A 19309-nucleotide genomic window follows, 5' to 3' on the forward strand; every position below is an offset into this window, starting at 1 on the left:
GAGTGGGGGGCCGGCCCGGTCGCTCACGTCTGTAATTCCAGCACTTTGGGAGGCCAAGGCAGGTGGATTACCTGAGATCAGGAGTTCGAGATCAGCCTTGCCAACATGGTGAAACCTGGTGTCTACTAAAAATACAAAAAAGAAGAAAAAAAAAAAAAAAAGCCAGGCGTCGTGGCGGGTGCCTGTAGTCCCAGCTACTCTGGAGGTTGAGGCAGGAGAATCGCTTGAACCACAGAAGCAGAGTTTGCAGTAAGCCAAGATCGTGCCACTGCACTCCAGCCTGAGCAACAGAGAGAGACTTCGTCTCAAATTAATTAATTAACTAATTAAATTTAATAAAAAGTAAAGGAGTGGGGGGCCAGGCGCAACGACTCATTCTTGTAATCCCAGCACTTTGGGAGGCAGAAGCAGGCGGATCACTTGAGGTCAGGAGTTGGACACCAGCCTGGCCAACATGGTGAAACTCCATCTGTACTAAAAGTACAAAATTAGCTGAGCATGGTGGCACGCGCCTGTAGTCCCAGCTACTCTGGAGGCTGAGGCAGGAGAATCACTTGAATCCAGGAGGTAGATGTCGCAGTGAGCCGACATTGCGCCACTGCAGTCCAGCTCTGGGCGACAGAGTAAGACTCCTCCTCAAAAAAAAAAAGAAAAGTAAAGTAATGGAGTGGGGTTCATGGAGCATCAGGTTGTTGGAGGTATCCACATCCCTGTGAGGTTGGTGACACAGGATGAGAAAGCTACCCTAGGGGCAAAATGTTTTGCAGCTCGCCAAGTTTTGCATTGCAGCCAGAGTTAACTCGTTTTAACTAGGTTTAGCTGGTATTAACCTAAATGTCCCGGAGAGGACAGCGGGCACGATCCTTATCCTTTCGGAACCTGATTTAGCTGTAGCTCTGATGAGGACTGGGCTGGGAACCAAGGTAGGCCAGCAGGAAAAGTATTCCTGAGGAGGTGACGGAGCTGGGGCCGAGAAGCAGCAGTAGGAGTTGGGCGGGAGGGAGGAAGGGAATTCACAGACACCAGGAGGAGGGCGGAGGCAAGCCTGGCGCCCGTGGTTTTCCCGGGGGGTCCAGAGACCCCCTTATTGAGGCTCCTGGTGCTTTCCCAGAGGCACAGCTGGGACACATCTGGACTGGAAAGGGGCTTGCCTCTCCTTCCCAGCTCCAGGCCTTGGAGTAGACAGGCCCCTTCTCCCTCCCTGCCTCCTCGAATACCGGGAATTCCGACGCTGCTGGAAGCCCAAGCCAGGCTGAGAACTTCCTTCAGCCGGGAATGTGCAGCTGGGGCGGAGGAGGGGCGCATCGGCTGCGGTCCTGACCTTGGGGAGGCTGCAGTGGAGTGGATCATTCCAGGCTGAGGAGTTCACCTCTGTCGCCCCGGGGCCCCCAGGACACAGCCCTGGCCCTGGTGTACAGTAGCCAGTCAATAAACAGTAAGTGAGCAGAAGCCAGCAGCTAATATTTATTGAGCCAGGCCCTGTGCTGGCAACTGTACTCAGCTAATTATCAGAATCCCCTGAGGCGTGCACAGCACCAGGCCACAAGCCTCATGCTGGCAAGGCAGTGTTCTCTCTTGTATCCCCACTGGCAAGAACAGCACCCGGCACAGGACAGGCACATTTATGGATTTTATTTTATTTTTATTTTTATTTATTTGTTTTTGAGACGGAGTCTCGCTCTGTTGCCCAGGCTGGAGTGCAGTGGCACGATCTCAGCTCACTGCAAGCTCCTCCTTCCGGGTTTACGCCATTCTCCTGCCTCAGCCTCCCGAGTAGGTGGGACTACAGGTGCCCGCCACCTCGCCCGGCTAGTTTTTTAAATTTTTTTTAGTAGAGACGGGGTTTCACTGTCAGCCAGGATGGTCTCGATCTCCTGACCTCGTGATCCGCCCGTCTCGGCCTCCCAAAGTGCTGGGATTACAGGCTTAAGCCACCACGCCCGGCCTATTTTATTTTTTTGAGACGGAGTTTTGCTTGTCTCCCAGGCTGGAGTGCAGTGGCATGATCTCTGTTCACTGCAACCTCTGCTTTTCGGGTTAAAGTGATTCTCCTGCCTCAGCTTCATGAGTAGCTGGGATTACAGGCGCCTACCACGCCTGGCTTTTTGTATTTTTAGTAGACACGGGATTTCACCATGTTGGCCAGGCTGGTGTGGTCTCGAACTCCTCACCTCGTTATCCACCTGCCTCGGCCTCACAAACTGTTGGGATTACAGGCATGAGCCACCGCACCTAGCCAGGACAAACAAATTTAATGGTAGACTTGAGCCAAGCTGTGTGGATTCAAGTCTCAGTGCTGCACCTTCCTAGCTGTGTGACTAGGCAAATCCCTTAGCCTCTCTGTGCCTGCCTCAATTTCCTCACTGAGGCAGGCACAGATTGAGGATTAAAAAACATGCTCACTTGCATATTAGGGATGTTATGAGGACAGTGAATGAGCTTATATAAAATGGCTGTAATGCTCATAGTATGTGCTTAGTACCCAGTAAATCGCAGCTTATTTGCTGTTAACTGATTGCTGAAAATTCAGATTCCTGGGCAGGGTGTGGTGGCTCACGCCTGTATTCCCAGCACTTTGGGAGGCCGAGGCAGGCGGATCATCTGAGGTCGAGTTCAAGACCACTATGGCCTGGACAATATGGTGAAAACCCGTCTCTACTACAAAATACAAAAATTAGCTGGGGGTGGTGGTGGGTGCCTGTAATCCCAGCTACTTGGGAAGCTGAGGCAGGAGAATCACTTGAACCCGGGAGGCAGAGGTTGCAGTGAGCTGAGATCGTGCTATTGCACTCCAGCCTGGGCGACAAGAGGGAAACTCCGTTTAAAAAAAAAAAAAATTCAGATTCCCAGGAAAGCATGATAGCTCATGCCTGTAATGCCAGCACTTTGGGAGGCCAAGGTGGGCAGATCACTTGAGGTCAGGAACTTGAGACCAGCCTGGGCCAACATGGTGAAACCCTGTCTTTACTAAAATTACAAAAATTATCTGAGCGTGGTGGTGCACACCTGTAATCCCAGCTATGTCAGGAGGCTGAGGCATGAGAATTGCTTGAACCCAGCAGGTGGAGGTTGCAATGAGCCAAGATTGCCCCATTGCACTCAAGCCCGGGTGACAGAGTGAGACTCTATCTCAAAAAAAAAAAAAAAAATTCAGATTCCCAAGCTCCTCCTGCCCTGGGGGTCCTGATTCAGTAAGTCGGGACTAGATCTGTGATTTGAATGATGCTCCTAAGCAAGTCAGAGGTTCAAACATATTTGGGAAGTGGGAGGATACGCTCCCTAAATCTTTCAATGATCCCAGGAGGGAAGTACTGTTGTCTTCATTTTGTAGATGAGAAAACCGGCTCAGAGGGAGGACCCACACCAAATAAGTAAAGATGGGACTTGAATTCATAGCCAGGATACCAGGGTGCATTAGAGAATCCTAGGGGAGCTTACATAAATAACATGCTAAAGCACAAGATGCTAAGTATTTGATGAAAGCAGCTAGTATCAGCACCAAAGACACTGCTTAAATTGTGCCTCTCACTGGGCATACCACTGCTGGAACAAGGGGGCAGACAGAACCTAACATAAAAGCCTTTTGTCTCCACGACCTGAATTATTTTGCTGGGGGAGGAAACGTGGATGAATTGTAGAGGCTGCCAACTGGGGGGAGGAGTGAAGGGATCTGAGGTATGTGAGTGGGCACAAGAACCGGGATATTCATGAGGAACTGGTGGGGAGGATGCCAAGGGAAATCAAGACAGATGTGGGACAGACTTATTCCAGAACCCCAAAATTGATCTCCCCTGTATCAGCATGGAATTGTCTCTGAAGTGTCATAGTACTAAGACCCAGAAGAGTCTAGTGAGGGAGGGATGGGTATGTCGATGGATTGAGAGATGGCTGGGTGAATATGTATGGATGGCAAAATGAGTGGATGAATGGACACAGATGGAAATATGTAGGGAGAGATGGATGGATGGAGTGCTGGATGGAGAAGATGGGTAAGTGGGATGATGGATAAATGGAGGGAGGGATGGTATGCCAGATGGGGGTAGAATGATAAAGGGATGGGTGGGTGAAGAGGGCAGACAGTTGGATAAGCAAGGTAGGTAGGTGAGATGAGGGACTGGAAGATGGGTAGATGGAGAGGGAAAGTTAGATGGAGCAACAGCTGGATGGACAGGTGGAGATGGCAGGGTGGGAGAGATGAACGGATGGTGGGAGATGTTAACTGTATAAATTGCTAAGGGAATGGATTTCTAGGGTCTACTTGAAGCAGAGCTTCTTAACTTGGCTTTCCTGAATGGGCGTCAAGCAGTTCACACACCTGCTGAAATCACACTCCAAATGATAGTGGATCCATTTTCCAATAATTCTCAAAGGAGTCTGAGATTCTCCAAGTGTTCAGAATCACTGATTTGTTCTGTGTTAGACTTTCCCATTCATTGTCTTGTCATCCCCCACAGCCTCCAGAATGGGAAAATACACATCATCGCATGAAACAATCAGTATTAACAAAACATTGATGATATTCCCTTCCCCATCCCTGTGGATCAAGGCAAGAAGGGCCATTCGCCGACACAGAAACCAGGAGCTGGAAAGCCGCAGCAGTTTTGAGGCCTGCGTCCAGTGTCTGGACTTCCGGGCCAAGTTCTGAGGGTCTATGGCATCTGGCTGAAGTCTTTGCTTTGGGGAAGTCTCATGTCCTGGCTCACATATGGAAGCGGGCATCAGGAGACCCCTGGGCCCTGCGAAGGCCCATAGATTCCTGTGTGGAGGCCAAGAGAGCAGGGTGGTTCAACCGGACCTGGGCCTTGGCTGGCCGCAGCCGCCCACCTCCACCCACATGGATATTAACCGTCGTGGCATAGCTGAGCCGCCTGGCTGGGGGAGGTGGTGGCTGGGGCTGGGGGGGCGGCGAAGATGCCCGTGACGTGGGAGCAGAGGAGGACCAGGAGCCCCGGGAGGCTGCGGGGACCCCTCCCCCAGGCCCCTGCCGCCGAGCCAGGCTCTGGCTAATATATGAGGCTGCCAGGTATCTGGAGAGGGCAGCTGCATTGGGACCCAGGAGCTGACGGCTGGAAGGTGGGGGACTATGAGGTGGGGTCAAGTCTGAAGACTCCAACCTGGCAACATGAGAGGCTAAGGAGCCTCCTGGTTTGGACAAAACCATGGTGGTCTGAAATGGGGTGGGTAAGAGGCCCTGAATGTCTAGAGAGCCTCCTCTCTCAGGTAAAGGTGTGGCAGCTGGATCATGGGCATCTGTGAGGCTCTTCTGCTCCAACAAAGGTGTGAGTTTTTGGACCTGTGTATCTGTAAGGGTTGGCTCCTGAAGTGGAGGTGTAGCCGCTGGACCCTGGATGTCTGGGAGGCTTCCCTGCTTGGGTGAAGTTGGGAGGGCTTGGACCCAGATGTCTGTGAGGCCTTGTGGCAGGGGCAAAGGTGTGGTAGCTGGAACCCGAGTGTCTGGAAGGTCCTGGGACAGAGACAGTGGGGCGTTGGCTGGGATCCCATGGTCCAGGTGGCCTTCATGTGCAGGCAAAGGTGAGGTACCTGGAATCTGAAGGTCTGGGAGATGACATGGCAAGGGCGGTGGGGTGTTGCCTGGGCCCTGGGGGTCCAGGCTGCTTCCATGCAAAGACAAAGGCTGGATGGGTTGACTGCAGACAGGGTCTGGGCCCGGAACATCCCTGGAACCTCCTTGCTTTGTTAGTGGGATATTGGTTGAGCTCTTGCTGTCTAGGTGACCTTCTTGCTTGGGCACAGGAGTGGTGGCTGAAACTGTGAAATCAGAACAAATCTCCTTGGGCAAAGCTGGAGTGGTGGGAACGTGGATGTCCACACAGCGTCCCTGCTCAGGACAAAAGGCGGTGGATGGAGCTGGTATAGCCACGTGACTTCTATGCTCAGGCAAAGGAGTGGTAGCTGGAACTTGGGTTTCCAGGTGGCCTGGATCAGGGAAACTTGTAAGAGCCGGCACCTGAAGGTGTAGGGGGCATTCCTGCTTGGGCAAAGGTGTAGCGGCTGGAGCCTGGACATGCTGGGAACCTCCTTGTTCAGGCAGAAGGGTAGCAGCTGAAACGTGGATGCCCGGATGGTCTTGCTTAGGCAAATTTGAAACATGTAGACCTTGGCTATCCGGGCTGCCTCCCTGCTTCGACAAAGGTATGGCAGCTTGAACCCAGGCAGCAGGACCCAGGGGGACAGACTCCTGGGCACATGTCAGCGGGAAGGCCAACTCACACACCAGCACGTGTCCAAAGGCAGGCAGGAGCCCTGAATGCAAAAAGAGGATCAAGTCAGGACCACTACCCCAGCGGGGACCACCTCTGCCAACCACGTACCCGGACTTCACCTGGCTCCGCCTGCTCCTGGGGCAGACAGGGGGACGGCTGGGGTTGGGCCAGAACCCGAGGCCGGCGGCGGGGGGCGTTGGCCGATGCCCGAGTCTCCGCCCGCTGCATCTGCTGGATCCGCTCACTGTAAAGCCGGGCCAGCTCTCGCACTCGGGATGCTGTCCTTTCCGAACACTGGGCTCCGGCCTTCCCACTCCCGCTGTCTCCACCCAGATCCGAATCCTCCAGGATCAGCAGTGGCTCTGGGAAGCCTGGCCGGGCCAGCTGCCCCTGCTCCAATGCCTGCCAGGCGCTCCGGATTTCTGAGCAAGAGCGGAATGCCAGCTCAGCTGGGAATCCCTGATGTTGGGTGACATCCTGGGGCTGGAAGTCTGGGTATGATACCCCTTCTTCATCCTCCTCTGGCCCTGCCTTGCCTCCTGAGGGCGACTCTCCCAGTTTCCCAGGATTGCTTCCAGAGAACAGTTCTCTCCTGGTGACTGGAGCCTCAACTGGTTCCTGCAGAGGCCCCTGGAGCCAGGAGTCACAGGGGAGGGTGGGAGTGCTAGAAAGACTGGGGGTGTCGGGGACACTAGGCATGGCTGGAAGGCAGGGCATCTCAAAAACACCGGAAATGTCGGAGACACTAGGAAGGTGGGGACCTTCGGGAATTTCACAGCGGCTGGGAATTTCAGGAAGGTTGGGCACGTCAGGAATTTTGGTAAGGCAGGGAATGTTGGGCATTTCAGCTGCACTGGAACTTTCGAGCCCCTCCAGGACATGGAGTGGGGAAGGCCCCCGTTCATCCATCTCCAGTCCTTCCTCCTCCTCCTCCTCCTCCTCCTCTTCAGAAGAGTCCCGGCTGGGCAGGGCTTGGAATGTGAGGGTTTCGCTGTCGCCAGGCACCTGGGAGTCTCTTGAAAACTTGGGAACGTCATGTGTGGATGGCTATAGTGGGCACAGGAGAAGAAGCCAAAGATATCAGCATGGTGGCCGGGCACGGTGGCTCATGCCTGTAATCTCAGCATTTTTGGAGGCCGAGGCTGGCGGGTCACTTGAGGTCAGGAGTTCAAGACCAGCCTGGCCAACACAGTGAAACCCTGTCTCTACTAAAAATACAGAAAAAAAAAAAAAAATTAGCCGGGCGTGGTGGCAGGCACCTGTAGTCCCAGCTACTCAGGAGGTTGAGGCAGGAGAATCGTTTGAACCTGGGAGGCAGAGCTTGCAGTGAGCCAAGATTGCGCCACTGCACTCCAGCCTGGGCAACAGAGCAAGACTCCATCTCAAAAAAAAAAAAAAAAAAGTATGAGCATGGGCTGGCCTACCTGGTCCCTGGTCTGTGTGGCCACACCCAGAGGCCCAAGGACACCATGATGGGACAGCCAGCTCACCCCTGGATCTCGAAGGCCTCGCTGATTCAGCAGTTCCAGGATTTCTTCAGTGATTGAGGTCCCAGAGGGGTCCAGTGTTGGAGGTCCAGCATCCTCTAGGTCCTCAGGCGGTCCTGAGCCTGAAACTGGTGGCTGAGATTCTGAGGGGTAGAGTTCACCTTCGCTGCCAGCATGCTGTGAAGGAGGGAAAGCAATGGAAGGCAAAAGCCGAGACTCCTCCCTCACATAGAGGACCCCAAGCCCCAATCCCCTTCATTTGTGTTTGTTTGTTTTGAGATGGAGTCTCGCTCTGTTGCCCAGCCTGGAGCGCAATGGCGCCATCTCTGCTCACTGCAACCTCCGCCTCCCCGGTTCAAGCGATTCTCCCGCCTCAGCCTCCTGAGTAGCTGGGATTACAGGCACCTGCCACAATGTCTGGCTAGTATTTGTATTTTTAGTAGGGATGGGGTTTCACCATGTTGCCCAGGCTGGTTGCAAACTCTTGACCTCAAGTGATCCGTCTGCCTCAGCCTCCTAAAGTGCTAGGATTACAGGTGTGAGCCACCGTGCCCGGATTTTTTTTTTTTTTAGACAGGGTCTTACTCTGTTGCCCAGGCTGAAGTGCAATGGTGCGATCATAGCTCACTGCAGCTTCGACCTCCTGGGTCCAAGCAATCCTCCCACCTCAGCCTCCTGAGTAGCTGGGACTACAGGTGTGTGCCATCATACCTGGCCAATTTTTTTTTCCTTTTAAGTTTTGTTTATTTATTTATTTATTTGAGACAGGGTCTTGCTCTGTCACCCAGGCTGGCCAATTTTTTAAATTTTTTTTTCTTTTTGAGACAGAGTCTCGCTCTGTCGCCCAGGCTGGAGTGCAGTGGCGCGAACTTGGCTCACTGCAAGCTCTGCCTCCCAGGTTCACGCCATTCTCCTGCCTCAGCCTCCAAGTAGCTGGGATTACAGGTGCCTGCCACCATGCCCAGCTAATTTATTTTTTATTTATTTACTTTTTTTGAGACGGAGTCTCGCTCTGTCACCCAGGCTGGAGTGCAGTGGCTCGATGTCGGCTCACTGCAACCTCTACCTCCCAGCTTCAAGCAATTCTCCTGCCTCAGCCTCCTGAGTAGCTGGGATTACAGGTGGCTGCCACCATGCCCAGCTAATTTTTGTATTTTTAGTAGAGACGGGGTTTCTCCTTGTTGGCTGGGTTGGTCTCGAACTCCTGACCTCAGGTGATCCACCCGCCTCGGCCTCTCAAAGTGCTGGGATTACAGGTGTGAGCCACCATGGCTGGCTCAATCAAAAAAATTTTTTTTAATTTTTCTTTTAAAATTTTTATTTATTTATTTGAGATAGAGTCTCATTGTCACCCAGGCTGGAGTGCAGTGGCTCGACCTCAGCTCATTGCAACCTCTGCCTCTCAAGCTCAAGCAATCCTCCTACCTCAGCCTCCTGAGTAGCTGGGACTATGGGTATGCACTGGTGTGCCCGACTAATTTTTTTGTACTTTTTGTAGGGATGGGGTTTTGCCATGTTGCCCAGGCTGGTCTCAAACTCCTGGGCTCAAGCAATCCTCCTGCCTTGACCTCCCAAAGTACTGAGATTACAGGCATGAGCTATTCTGTCTGGCCCCAATCCCCTTCTCATTCAGACCCAGGATTTTGGAACTCAGGCTCCCTTCTCTATCAGACCCAGAAGTCAAGGTGCCCAGACCCTATCTCGAGATATCTCTTACCTTGAATCCATGCTTAGCTGAGGATGGAGAGATAGAGAGAAAAACATTAGTGAGATGTAAGGGAAAAAAGGTGATCCCCCTTAACTGATGAGCTGAAGCGACCACCCCTCCCCAACCCACCACAGACATCCCGCCAGGAGACAGACAGGGATGGACCAGGCTAAGCCAGGGCAGTCACTGACCGTTCTGTGGGAACATGACATAAGGGTCCTTCACCGGCTCTGCGGGGAGGACACAGTGATGTCAGGAGCCCAGCTCCCACCCCGATGCCTGGATCACCCTTAGGGGTGAGCGCTCACCAGACTGCCTGCGGCCTCGGCGGATCACAGAGGGCCCAGGAGATGGAGCTGTGGGAGGGAGGGCCAGAGCCCTGCGTGAGCCCAGCTCCCGGGTCCTAGGGAAGTGAGGGCTGAGGGCCGGGACTCAGGGATCCACCGCCTTTACCTGTGTTCCTTCGCCCAGGGGTAAAACTTCTAGCATCTCGAGGTCGAGGAGACCCAAGTGGGGGTGTCAGGGGCTCTGGGACAGGCTTACTTTTGGGGGCACCTGTGGGGAGAGTTTTGGGGCTAAGAGCCAACTTTTCTTGGAAGTAATTCCTCTACTTCCACACCCTCCCAGCCCAAGGCCCCAACTCACAATGCAGGCTGTTTTCAAGGAGAACTTGCTTTGCCTGAAAGACAGGAGGATGAGGGCTGAGGTGGGTCGATTTTGGAGTATCACAGGGAGGATGCTTTAAGCACCGCAGTCATGCCCATTAATGGGTGCTGTTCTTTTTTTTTTTTTTTTTTTTTTTTAATGATCTTGCTCTATCCACCAGGTTGGAGTACAGTGGTGCAATCATAGCTCCCTCCAGCCTCTACTTCCTGGGATCAAGTGATCCTCCCACCTCACCCTCCTGAGTAGCTGGGATTTCAGATGTGCACCACCACAGCCAGCTAAGGTTGGAGTGCAAAGGTGCGATCTCGGCTCACTGCAACCTCTGCCTCCTGGTTTGAGCGATTCTCCTGCCTCAGCCTCTTGAGTTGCTGGGAGTACAGGTGCCCGCTACCACGCCCAGTAATTTTTGTGTTTTTAGTAGAGACGGGGTTTCAACATGTTGGCCAAGTTGGTTTCAAACTCCTAATCTCAGGTGATCCACCTGCCTTGGACTCCCGAAGTGCTAGGATTACAGGCGTGAGCCACCACGCCCAGCCCAGCTATTTTATTTTATTTTAATTTACTTTAATTTAATTTAATTATTTTTTTGAGACGGAGTTTTGCTCTTATTGCCCAGGCTGGAGTGCAATGGCGTGATCTCGGCTCACCGCAACCTCCGCCTCCCGGGTTCAAGCAATTCTCCTGCCTTAGCCTCCCAAGTAGCTGGGATTACAGGCATGCACCACCATGCCTGGCTGATTTTGTAATTTTTTCTTTTGAGACGGAGTCTCACTCTGTCGCCCAGTCTGGAGTGCAGTGGCACGATCTCGGCTCACTGCAACCTCCGCCTCCTGGGTTCACACCATTCTCCTGGCTCCCAAGTAGCTGGGACTACAGGCGCCCACCACCATGCCTGGCTAATTTTTTGTATTTTTGGTAGAGATGGGGTTTTACCGTGTTAGGCAAGATGGTCTCGATCTCCGGACCTCATGATACACCCGCCTCGGCCTCCCAAAGTGCTGGGATTACAGGCATGAGCCACCGTGCCCAGCCCAATTTTGTATTTTTTTTAGTAGAGACGGGGTTTCTCCATGTTGGTAAGGCTGGTCTTGAACTCCCGACCTCAGGTGATCCGCCTGCCTTGGCCTCCCAAAATGCTGGGATTACAGGCGTGAGCCACCGTGCCTGGCCAGCCTCAGCTAATTAAAAAATGTTTTTTAGAGACAGGGTCTCACTACGTTGCCCAAGCTGGTATCGAGCTCCTGGGGTCGGGTCATCCTCCCACATCACCCCCTTGAAGTGCTGGGATTATAAGACATGAGCCGCCACAGCCAGCTGATGGGAGCTTCTATTGGTCAAGCCCACGACGACGGGGCTGGTGACCATTAATCATCACCACAACCCTAGGATGAAGGTGCTATCATTCCTCTAGGTGAGGAAGTTAAGGCTCAGAGAGGTTAAGTTACTTGCCCAGGGTCACAAAGCAGGGACATGGTAGAGCTAAGATTCAAACCCCAGTAGCGGAATTCTGCACTTTTAGCAATCACATTATAAGAGACTGCTCTGGCATTGGGCAGGGGCGTCTCCTAGTACTATTGGGGGATGGTGTCTCCAGCACTCAGAGGGCCCCTGGCTGTGGCGGGAGCTGTACCTTGGCAGGGATGGAGGCAGGGTGGTTCTCAAAGAAGAGGCGCTGGAGACAGTGAATCCACAGCCTCTTCTCTTCTTGGTTCTTGGCCTGGGAGTGGGTTGCAGTAGAGTCAGGGGGCCAGGTGTGAGGTCTCGAGGTTGGGGGATCCCTGCCAGTCTGACCCCACTACATGCTCACCTGGAGCAGGTGTCTGTGCTTGGGAATGGTCAGATCAGACACCTTGAACCCTAGAGGGTCTCGGGGACTCTCGCTCACGCTCAGGTTGCAGCACTGGAAGGAAAGAGAGGGGCAGCAAGCTCAGAGTCCTTGGGCTCAGTGATGCCCCTTGTAAGGAGACACCCTTGGAGGTGTATCCGGGTCCTACTCCCTAGGAAGATGTACCCCATAAGGCTGTATGGTGGGTTTCCTCTCCCTTTTTTTTTTGAGACGGAGCCTCGCTCTGTCACCCAGGCTGGAGTGCAGTGGCACAATCCTGGTTCATTGCAACCTCTGCCTCCTGGGTTCAAGTAATTCTCCTGCCTCAGCCTCCCCAGTAGCTGGGATTACAGGCACTTGCCACCACACCCAGCTAATTTTTGTATTTTTAGTAGAGACGGGGTTTCACCCTGTTAGCTAGGCTGGCCTCGAACTCCTGACTTCAAGTGATCTGCTGGTCTCGACCTCTCAAAGTGCTGAGATTACAGGAATGAGCCACCACGCCCAGCCTTCTTCCTTTTTCTCTTAATTGGGGCAGCTCTTATTCTATGTACTAGAAAGAAACCTTCCCTTGATCTCCATTCTCTAACTCAAGAAAATGTGGCAGGGTCCCCTGGCCCACACCACTGGGCACACAGATACAAGTATTTGGGGTATACTTTGTAGGTAGTACTCTAGCCGCACCCCATCCCCAAACTCACGAAGATGTGGCCTTTGTAGGTGTACTCCAGCCCCCTGCGCTTGGCCACCAGCAGCATCCGAGAGAACAGGAAGAGCAGCCGCTCACCCCCTCGTAACCGGGGGCCGCCCCCTCCACCTCCTCGGAACGCGCCCTCCAGCACCAGCTCCCCAAAAGCACTGAGCTCCGGGCCAGTCCAGCCACCCAGCCGCCGCTGCACTTCCTGCCGGGACACCGCCAGGTGCGCCGGGCACAGAGACAAGCATAGGTAGGTAGCACACACATACACACCAAAACAGGGTGGTTAGCAACAGGGCCGTGCTGTCCCAGCCAACCCTCCAAGGCAACCTCTGAGGCACTGATATCCCCCCACCCGTCCCCAAGGCCCCCTCGCTCACTCCCTCATCCAGCAAGCCCCAGCCCCACCCTGGGGCCACCTGGAGGCGCGCCGCATGCTCCTGCTTGCGCTTCATGTCGTTGATGTACCAGGCAACCGCTGTCATGGACACAATAGCTTCCTCCACCATCTCGCGGCCCCCAGCGCCTGGGCCCTCCGCCCAGTGCTTCCCTAGTTCCTGTCAGACAGCCACCAGGCACACAGGGATGGGGAGAAAAACAGAGAAAGCAAAAGAGAATGAGAGCAACAGGAGATGGAGAAATATAAAGATAGGGGCAGAGGCCAGGCGCAGTGGCTTACATCTGTAATCCCAGCATTTTGGGAGGCTGAGGTGGGCAAATCACCTGAGGCCAGGCGTTCAAGACTAACCTGGCCAACATAGTGAAACCCCGTCCCTATTAAAAATACAAAAATTAGCCGAGCATGGTGGTGTGCGCCTGCAATCCTAGCTACTCAGGAGGCTGATTCAGGAGAATCACTTGAACACAGGAGATGGAGGTTGCAGTGAGCCAAGATTGCACCACTGCACTCTAGCCTGGTCCACAAGAGCGAAACTCCATCTCAAAGGGAAAAAAAAAGGTAGGACGGGGCGCTGTGGCTCACGCCTGTAATCCCAGCACTTTGGAAGGCCGAGGCAGGTGGATCATCTGAGGTTAGGAGTTCGAGACCAGCCTGGCCAACGTAGTGAAACCCTGTCTCTACTAAAAATACAAAAAAAAAAAGAAAACAAAATTAGTCAGGCATGGTGGCACATGCCTGCAATCCCAGTTACTCAGGAGGCTGAGGCAGGAGAATCTCTTGAACCCAAGAGGTGGAGGTTGCAGTCGCGCCATTGCACTCCAGCCTGGACAACAGGAGCGAAACTCCATCTCAAAAAAAAAAAGGTAGGGGCAGAGATGGAGGAAGACAAACAGGCAGAGACAGGAAGTGGAATGAGCTGGTGCCAGGCGCCACTGCCAGCAAGACCCTACACCAAATGCTGGCCCAGTTTCTTTCTTTCTTTTCTTTTTTGAGACAGGGTCTTGCTCCATCACTCAGGCTGGAGTGCAGTGGCACAGTCACATCTCACCACAGCCTCGAACTCCCGGGCTCAAACAATCCTCCCACCTCAGCCTCCAAGTAGCTGGGACTGCAGTTGTAAGCCACTGTGTCCGGCTAATTTATTTTATTTTATTTTTTTGAGACGGAATCTCGCTGTGTTGCCTGGGCTGGAGTGCAGTGGCCGGATCTCAGCTCACTGCAAGCTCTGCTGCCTCCCGGATTCACGCCATTCTCTCGCCTCAGTCTCCCAAGTAGCTGGGACTACAGGCGCCCGCCACCTCGCCCGGCTAGTTTTTTTTTTTTTGTATTTTTTAGTAGAGACGGAGTTTCACCATGTTAGCCAGGATGGTCTCGATCTCCTGACCTTGTGATCCGCCCGTCTTGGCCTCCCAAAGTGCTGGGATTACAGGCTTGAGCCACCGCGCCCGGCCTGCCCGGCTAATTTAAAAAAAATTTTTATAGAGGTGAGGTTTCGCTATGTTGCCCAGCCTGGTCTTGAAATTCTGGGCTCAAGTGATCTTCTCACCTCGGCCTCCCAAAATGCTGGGATTACAGGTGTGAGCCACTGCACCCGGCCCACTGGCCCAGTTTCTAGGGACTGGATCCCTTCCCAGGTGCACAGCCTGGTACAGAAAGTCAGAGGATGCCTCTTCAGGCCTCGTCCAACTGGTGAGGGGGTCCACCCTCCAGATGCATCAACAGTGGTCAAGGGACAGGACCTCGCCCTCCCCAGCCTGGCTCCAGGGGCCCTAGCTGACCTGCAGCAGCAGATGGTACTTGAGGATGCGCTGGACAGGTTTCAGCAGGAAGCTCTGCAGGGGCAGTGAGTGGCGAAGCTGGGTCTGGCGCTCCTGCAGCCACAGCGCTGCTGGCGGAGACAACGACAGCTCCCGGAGCAGGGCCAGGGAGCTGGGGGCACAGCACAGGTCAGTGGGGGATCGTCAGTTCCAGTGGGTGGGGACAAGAGGGGTTGGGGAGGGGCCAAGGTTTGGGAAGGGTCAGGGTCTGACAGGGGGTGGGGCAGTAAGGGAGAGGTCAGTTACTGTCACAGCCTGGCAGGGGTCGGTGCTGGATGGGTCGGGGGTAGAGGGAGGGTGACTGGCACATCAGCTTGTGGGCACGGGCTGAGGCCCGGCAGGGGCTCCTGCCCCTCACCTCGGGTAGTTCATGCAGTACAATGTGTAGATGTCAAAATCCTCGCTCTGCGGGTGACATGGGAGTCAGGGAGACCCCAGGTCCTGGCTTCCCATGACCCCCCTTCCATCCTAGCCCAAGCCTGCTCTCCCCCCTCTACAAAGACCCCATCTAGGACCGAGAGCCCCCCAACTCTCCACTCACCCTCTGCACGAAGCACTCGGCAATGCCCCCAGCGCTGCTGCTGTTCTCTAAGTCCTCCAGGAGCTCGCTACGGGGAAGAGGGGAGGGTGAGGAACCGCCTGCCTCCACGAACCCCTCCATGGGAGGCCTCCAGGAGGCTGAGGCCCCAGTGGTCTGCTGGGGCTCGGGGCTTGCTGACTGCCAGCATCTCCTAAGGGGATGTCACGTCCGGAGGAAGGGTCCTCTGAGGGCTACACGGAACACGGTAACCTGCTTAGACTTTGTCCCTGGACAGCTCCTCATTCCTCAGCTTGAACTTGTGTCACTGCTGGCATGAGCCTAGGGGTGTCATGTCATGACCTAAAGAGCTAGGATGATCTTAAGATCCTGCTGTAATCCGGAGACCTCGTCAAGGCACTTTTCCGTGTCACGATCCTTGGACCCCAGCGTCCTCCTTACCACAACGACCAACCATCCTGGTTTGTCCGGGACTCAGCAGTTTCCTAGGACGAGGGCTTTCAGTGCTAAAACTGGAAAAGTCCCAGGCAAATCAGGCTTAGGGGGTCACACGCATGCTCACGCTGTCCCGGCCTTCAGGCCCCACGTGATTCTTGGATTCATCATGAGCCCAGAGGTGACACAGCCTGAGGCCTCGTCCTGATGCCGGGACCCTGTCCCAGTGTTTGGGCTTCATCCAGGTCCTCTGACTCCCATCCCCTATGCCCCTCCCTTACTCTGGGTCCTCACTCCCAGTCATGATCCCTGATTCTTGCCCAATGTCACAACCCCACATACCAGCCTGGACAGGACACTACGAAGCTCCGAAGTTTGGGTTAGGTAATAGACCCTCCAACCAATCAACGCCCTCTGCCTGTCCCCCCTGCCCCTGACCTGCTGAACTCGTAGATGTCCTCAATGTTGGCAAACAGCGTGCCCACCTGCTCCATGCTCAGCCCTAGGACCCCGCCGTCCAGCAGAGGGCCCAGGTAGTCCTGTGGGGATGACTGGGGTTACGGGAGCCAAGGGGCTGGCCTGGGTACCCACTGCCCTAGCGTGTCTGCCTGGCTTACTTCCACGATGCTGCGGAGGTCTCTGACATAGGCCCGCTCTGTCTCCACGATCTCCCGGGCCACACGCTCCAGCCTTGAGGGTTTGGCTGAACCTGGGATCTCCACCGGAGAGAGATGTAGGCGGATGGGGGGCCCTGGAAGGGGCTCTGGCCTGGAGGCTGAGCAGGCTGGAGTGGGTCCCGGGGCTGGATCCCCCTCAGAGCCCACTGTGCTCAGGGATGTGGAGCTCCCAGAACCTCGGGGGGAGGTCATGGTGGGGGCTGCAGGAGCTGCTGGGGTGTGGAACAGGAGGTCAGAGAAATCTCCCCATGCACCGGACTTCCACAGTCTTTCATGCATTCAGCCCACACCCTCACCCACTCCTGTCCAATAGCTTTCCCACAAGTTCTTTCCTCCTCTCCCCACTGCCCTGCCTTGGTCCAGTCCCATCCTCTCCCATCACGGTCCTCTCTGGACTTCTGGCTTCCATTTCTCTAATCCACCTTCATGAATCAGCTAGGTAGACCTTTATTAATTTGCCCATCTGACTGTGTCACTCCCGTGAGTATAACCCCTTCCTGCCCCTGGGGATAAAGTCCAAAATCCTCAGATCCACAGGGCACTGGGCAATGTGGCCGACACAGATCCCTCCAGCCAGTTCTCTTCCCACGGCCACCCTTCTTCTTACACTCTGCATTCCAGTGACACTCAGCTTCTTTCAGTCACTTACATGTAGGCTTTTCTCACCTCTGGGCCTTTGCACATGCTGTTCCTTGCATGTAGACTACTCTTCCTTGTCTTTGCCCAACTCCTTCCCCCTAATCTTCCACTTCTCAGTTGAGATGTTCCCACTTCCAGGAACCTTCCCCTGACCTTCCGAGCTCGGAGGATCCACGATCACAGCCTGATCACAGCCCTGACCACTCTGCCCAGCGCTGCCCCCTCTGGCCTGTCATTGCCTGGGGATGGGCCCGCCTCCCCCACCAGACTCGGAGCTTTGTGCGAGTTGGCCTTGGGCTGTCTCCATCACCCTGCTTTGCCAGCATTGCCCAGGAATAAATGCCCCACAGGCTCCACCCCTGCCTCTGGGCTCACCTGTCCGAGTCTCACAAGCGGTGCCACAGTCACACACTTCACCTCTTCGGCCACACCCGAGGCTTGGGCTGGGTTTGGAGAGGCTCAGTCCTTGGGCTCCCTCTGGCATGGCTGAGCGGCCCAGCAGAGTCCTGCAGAAAGAGCCCCTTCTTGGATATCACGACCCCATGGGCCTCTCCGCCGCCCAAACTCACAGATGAGGGCTGAGAATTAGCAGCGTGGTGTAAATCCAGGGAGGGGCCCCTGGGACTAACTAATGGGGGAGGCACAAAGTGACAGAAAGAAGGAGACAAGGAGAGAGAACCTGGGGGAAAAGATGGAAAGGCTGAGACAAAGAAGAGTGAGCGGAGCAGGAGGCGCAGAAGCTGCGAGTCCCGTTTGTCTGGGGAGTCCCGTTTGTCTGGGGCCGGAGGCTTAGGGATCCTGGGAACGTTTGGGCTCCGGCTGGAGCGGAGGGCGAGGGGCAGGGCTGGGAAAAGCCGTGGGCGGGAGGCCGCGAGGTCCCAGGGGAGGGCGGAGGCTGGGGGACCGGATGCCAGGGTCCTGCAGACGGGTCCTCCCTCCCCCGCCGAGAGCTGCGCGCTGGGGCGCTGGCCCCGAGCCCTCGCACCCCCTCCGGCCGGTCTCTCCGAACCCTGATCACGGTCCCCACAGCCGCAGTCTCCCCAGCGCCTTCCCACACCCCTCCAGCCCCCAACTCCCGCCGGCGCCTCGGCTAGCCCCCCGCCGGCACGCCCCCTCATTGTTCAGCAGTGGCGCCGCCCCCTCCCCCAGTCTGCCTGGGCCCCTCACCTCCCCCCTCACCTCCCGGGGAGCCTCAAGCCCCGGCCCGAGGCAGCCCGGCTCCTGCGCGACCCCGACGAGGTCCCCGGGGAGGTGCGGAGCCCAGACTCAGGGGCGTAAACTTCGGGCTCTCAGGCTCCAGGAATAGAATCTGGGGTCTCTCGGAGACTGGGGTCCCGCAGTCGGAATTTATCGGTGTTCTAAGTAGGGGATGCTAGGAGCCTCGACTCTGGAGCCTCAGATGGGGGCGCTGGGGACCCACATTCCTGAGTCTTCTAGGTAGGGCCGTGGGGTGGGGGGTGGATTTCTGAGTTCCCCTAATTCCAGGGGCAGGAATGAAACTCCCTCCAGGTTGGAGCACAGGGGGGTCCCAAAGTCCTGGGTCCCCTTGAAGTGATGGACGCTGCAGCCCAAAACTGGTTGGGGCGCTTAGAAGTCCGGATCTCAAGTTCCTCCAACGCGGGGTCTTGGGATTGGAGCCCTGGAGGGCGTCTGCGGTCCTGGATCCTGAGTTCTTGAAACCGGGAATACGGGGCGCTCGGCCTCCAGGGTCCCCCGGGGTGACGTCCGGGCTCCCGGCTGCTCCAGGAGGGGGCGCTGCGCACCTGGATGGCTCAAGTCCTCCAGCCTGGGCGCCGGGGCCTGGACCTCGGGGTCTCTCAGGATGCGGTGCAGAAATTCCGGACGCCCGGGTCCGAGCCTCTGGACCCCTCGGGCTCCCGGCTGGGTGACACGGGGCTCCTGTGACGGCGGCGACGCCACATCTGGGGCGGGAGAGTCCGGTCCCAGCTGTGAGGCGGGGGGCGGTCGCCCGGGGTTTCCCCTCCCCCGCTGTCGCCGGGGCTTACATCCTGTTCCCGCCTGCGGGGGGGAGGGGCTGCCTTCCGGCCGGCCCGGCAGCAAAGGGTTAAGACCCCACCCCTGATTTTGAATATTCATGAGGAGGCGCGTCCTTCTGGTAGGCGACACCCCTACATTCCAAACGCCTCGCTGACTTTTCCCTTTTACAGCAAGGGCCGCGAGGCGTGAGAATCAGGA

The 19309-nt window shown here is 55.6% G+C and overlaps 1 protein-coding gene across 7 annotated transcripts; it reads right to left on the reverse strand.

Moving 5' to 3' along the window:
• Positions 1 to 4330: 4330 nt before the first annotated feature.
• PLEKHG2 (pleckstrin homology and RhoGEF domain containing G2) lies at positions 4331 to 19260 on the reverse strand. 7 transcript variants are annotated; one of them, XM_030913807.1, is made up of 20 exons: positions 18293 to 19260; positions 17489 to 17619; positions 16415 to 16686; positions 16236 to 16336; positions 15366 to 15432; positions 15183 to 15229; positions 14786 to 14936; positions 13027 to 13164; positions 12612 to 12812; positions 11893 to 11985; positions 11716 to 11802; positions 10065 to 10098; positions 9873 to 9974; positions 9728 to 9775; positions 9611 to 9649; positions 9429 to 9445; positions 7715 to 7888; positions 6344 to 7271; positions 5115 to 6264; positions 4331 to 4756 (listed from the first exon to the last, which is right to left on the reverse strand). In XM_030913807.1, exons 2-20 carry the CDS (start codon positions 17595 to 17597, stop codon positions 4417 to 4419), a joined length of 4098 nt encoding a protein of 1365 aa, XP_030769667.1. In that variant the 5' UTR covers positions 17598 to 17619; positions 18293 to 19260; the 3' UTR covers positions 4331 to 4416. The 7 variants fall into 7 exon arrangements, with proteins under 7 accessions (XP_030769667.1, XP_030769663.1, XP_010379212.2 ...); XM_030913803.1 differs by having other exon boundaries at positions 4331 to 6264; XM_010380910.2 differs by having other exon boundaries at positions 4483 to 6264; positions 16415 to 16683.
• Between the last annotated feature and the right edge of the window lie 49 nt (positions 19261 to 19309).

This window comes from Rhinopithecus roxellana, chromosome 12 (assembly GCF_007565055.1).
Source record: "Rhinopithecus roxellana isolate Shanxi Qingling chromosome 12, ASM756505v1, whole genome shotgun sequence".
In the NCBI taxonomy this organism is placed as follows: domain Eukaryota; kingdom Metazoa; phylum Chordata; class Mammalia; order Primates; family Cercopithecidae; genus Rhinopithecus; species Rhinopithecus roxellana.

What these genes read in the sequence shown, in the direction of transcription:
- PLEKHG2 (XM_030913803.1), bottom strand. Translation starts at nt 17,597, where the DNA reads ATGCCAGAGGGAGCCCAAGGACTGAGCCTCTCCAAACCCAGCCCAAGC. An exon ending in TACTGCATGAACTACCCGAG is followed by an intron (nt 14,937 to 15,182) that starts GTGAGGGGCAGG and finishes CTGTGCCCCCAG; the next exon opens with CTCCCTGGCCCTGCTCCGGG. An exon ending in AGTACCATCTGCTGCTGCAG is followed by an intron (nt 13,165 to 14,785) that starts GTCAGCTAGGGC and finishes GCTGTCTGACAG; the next exon opens with GAACTAGGGAAGCACTGGGC.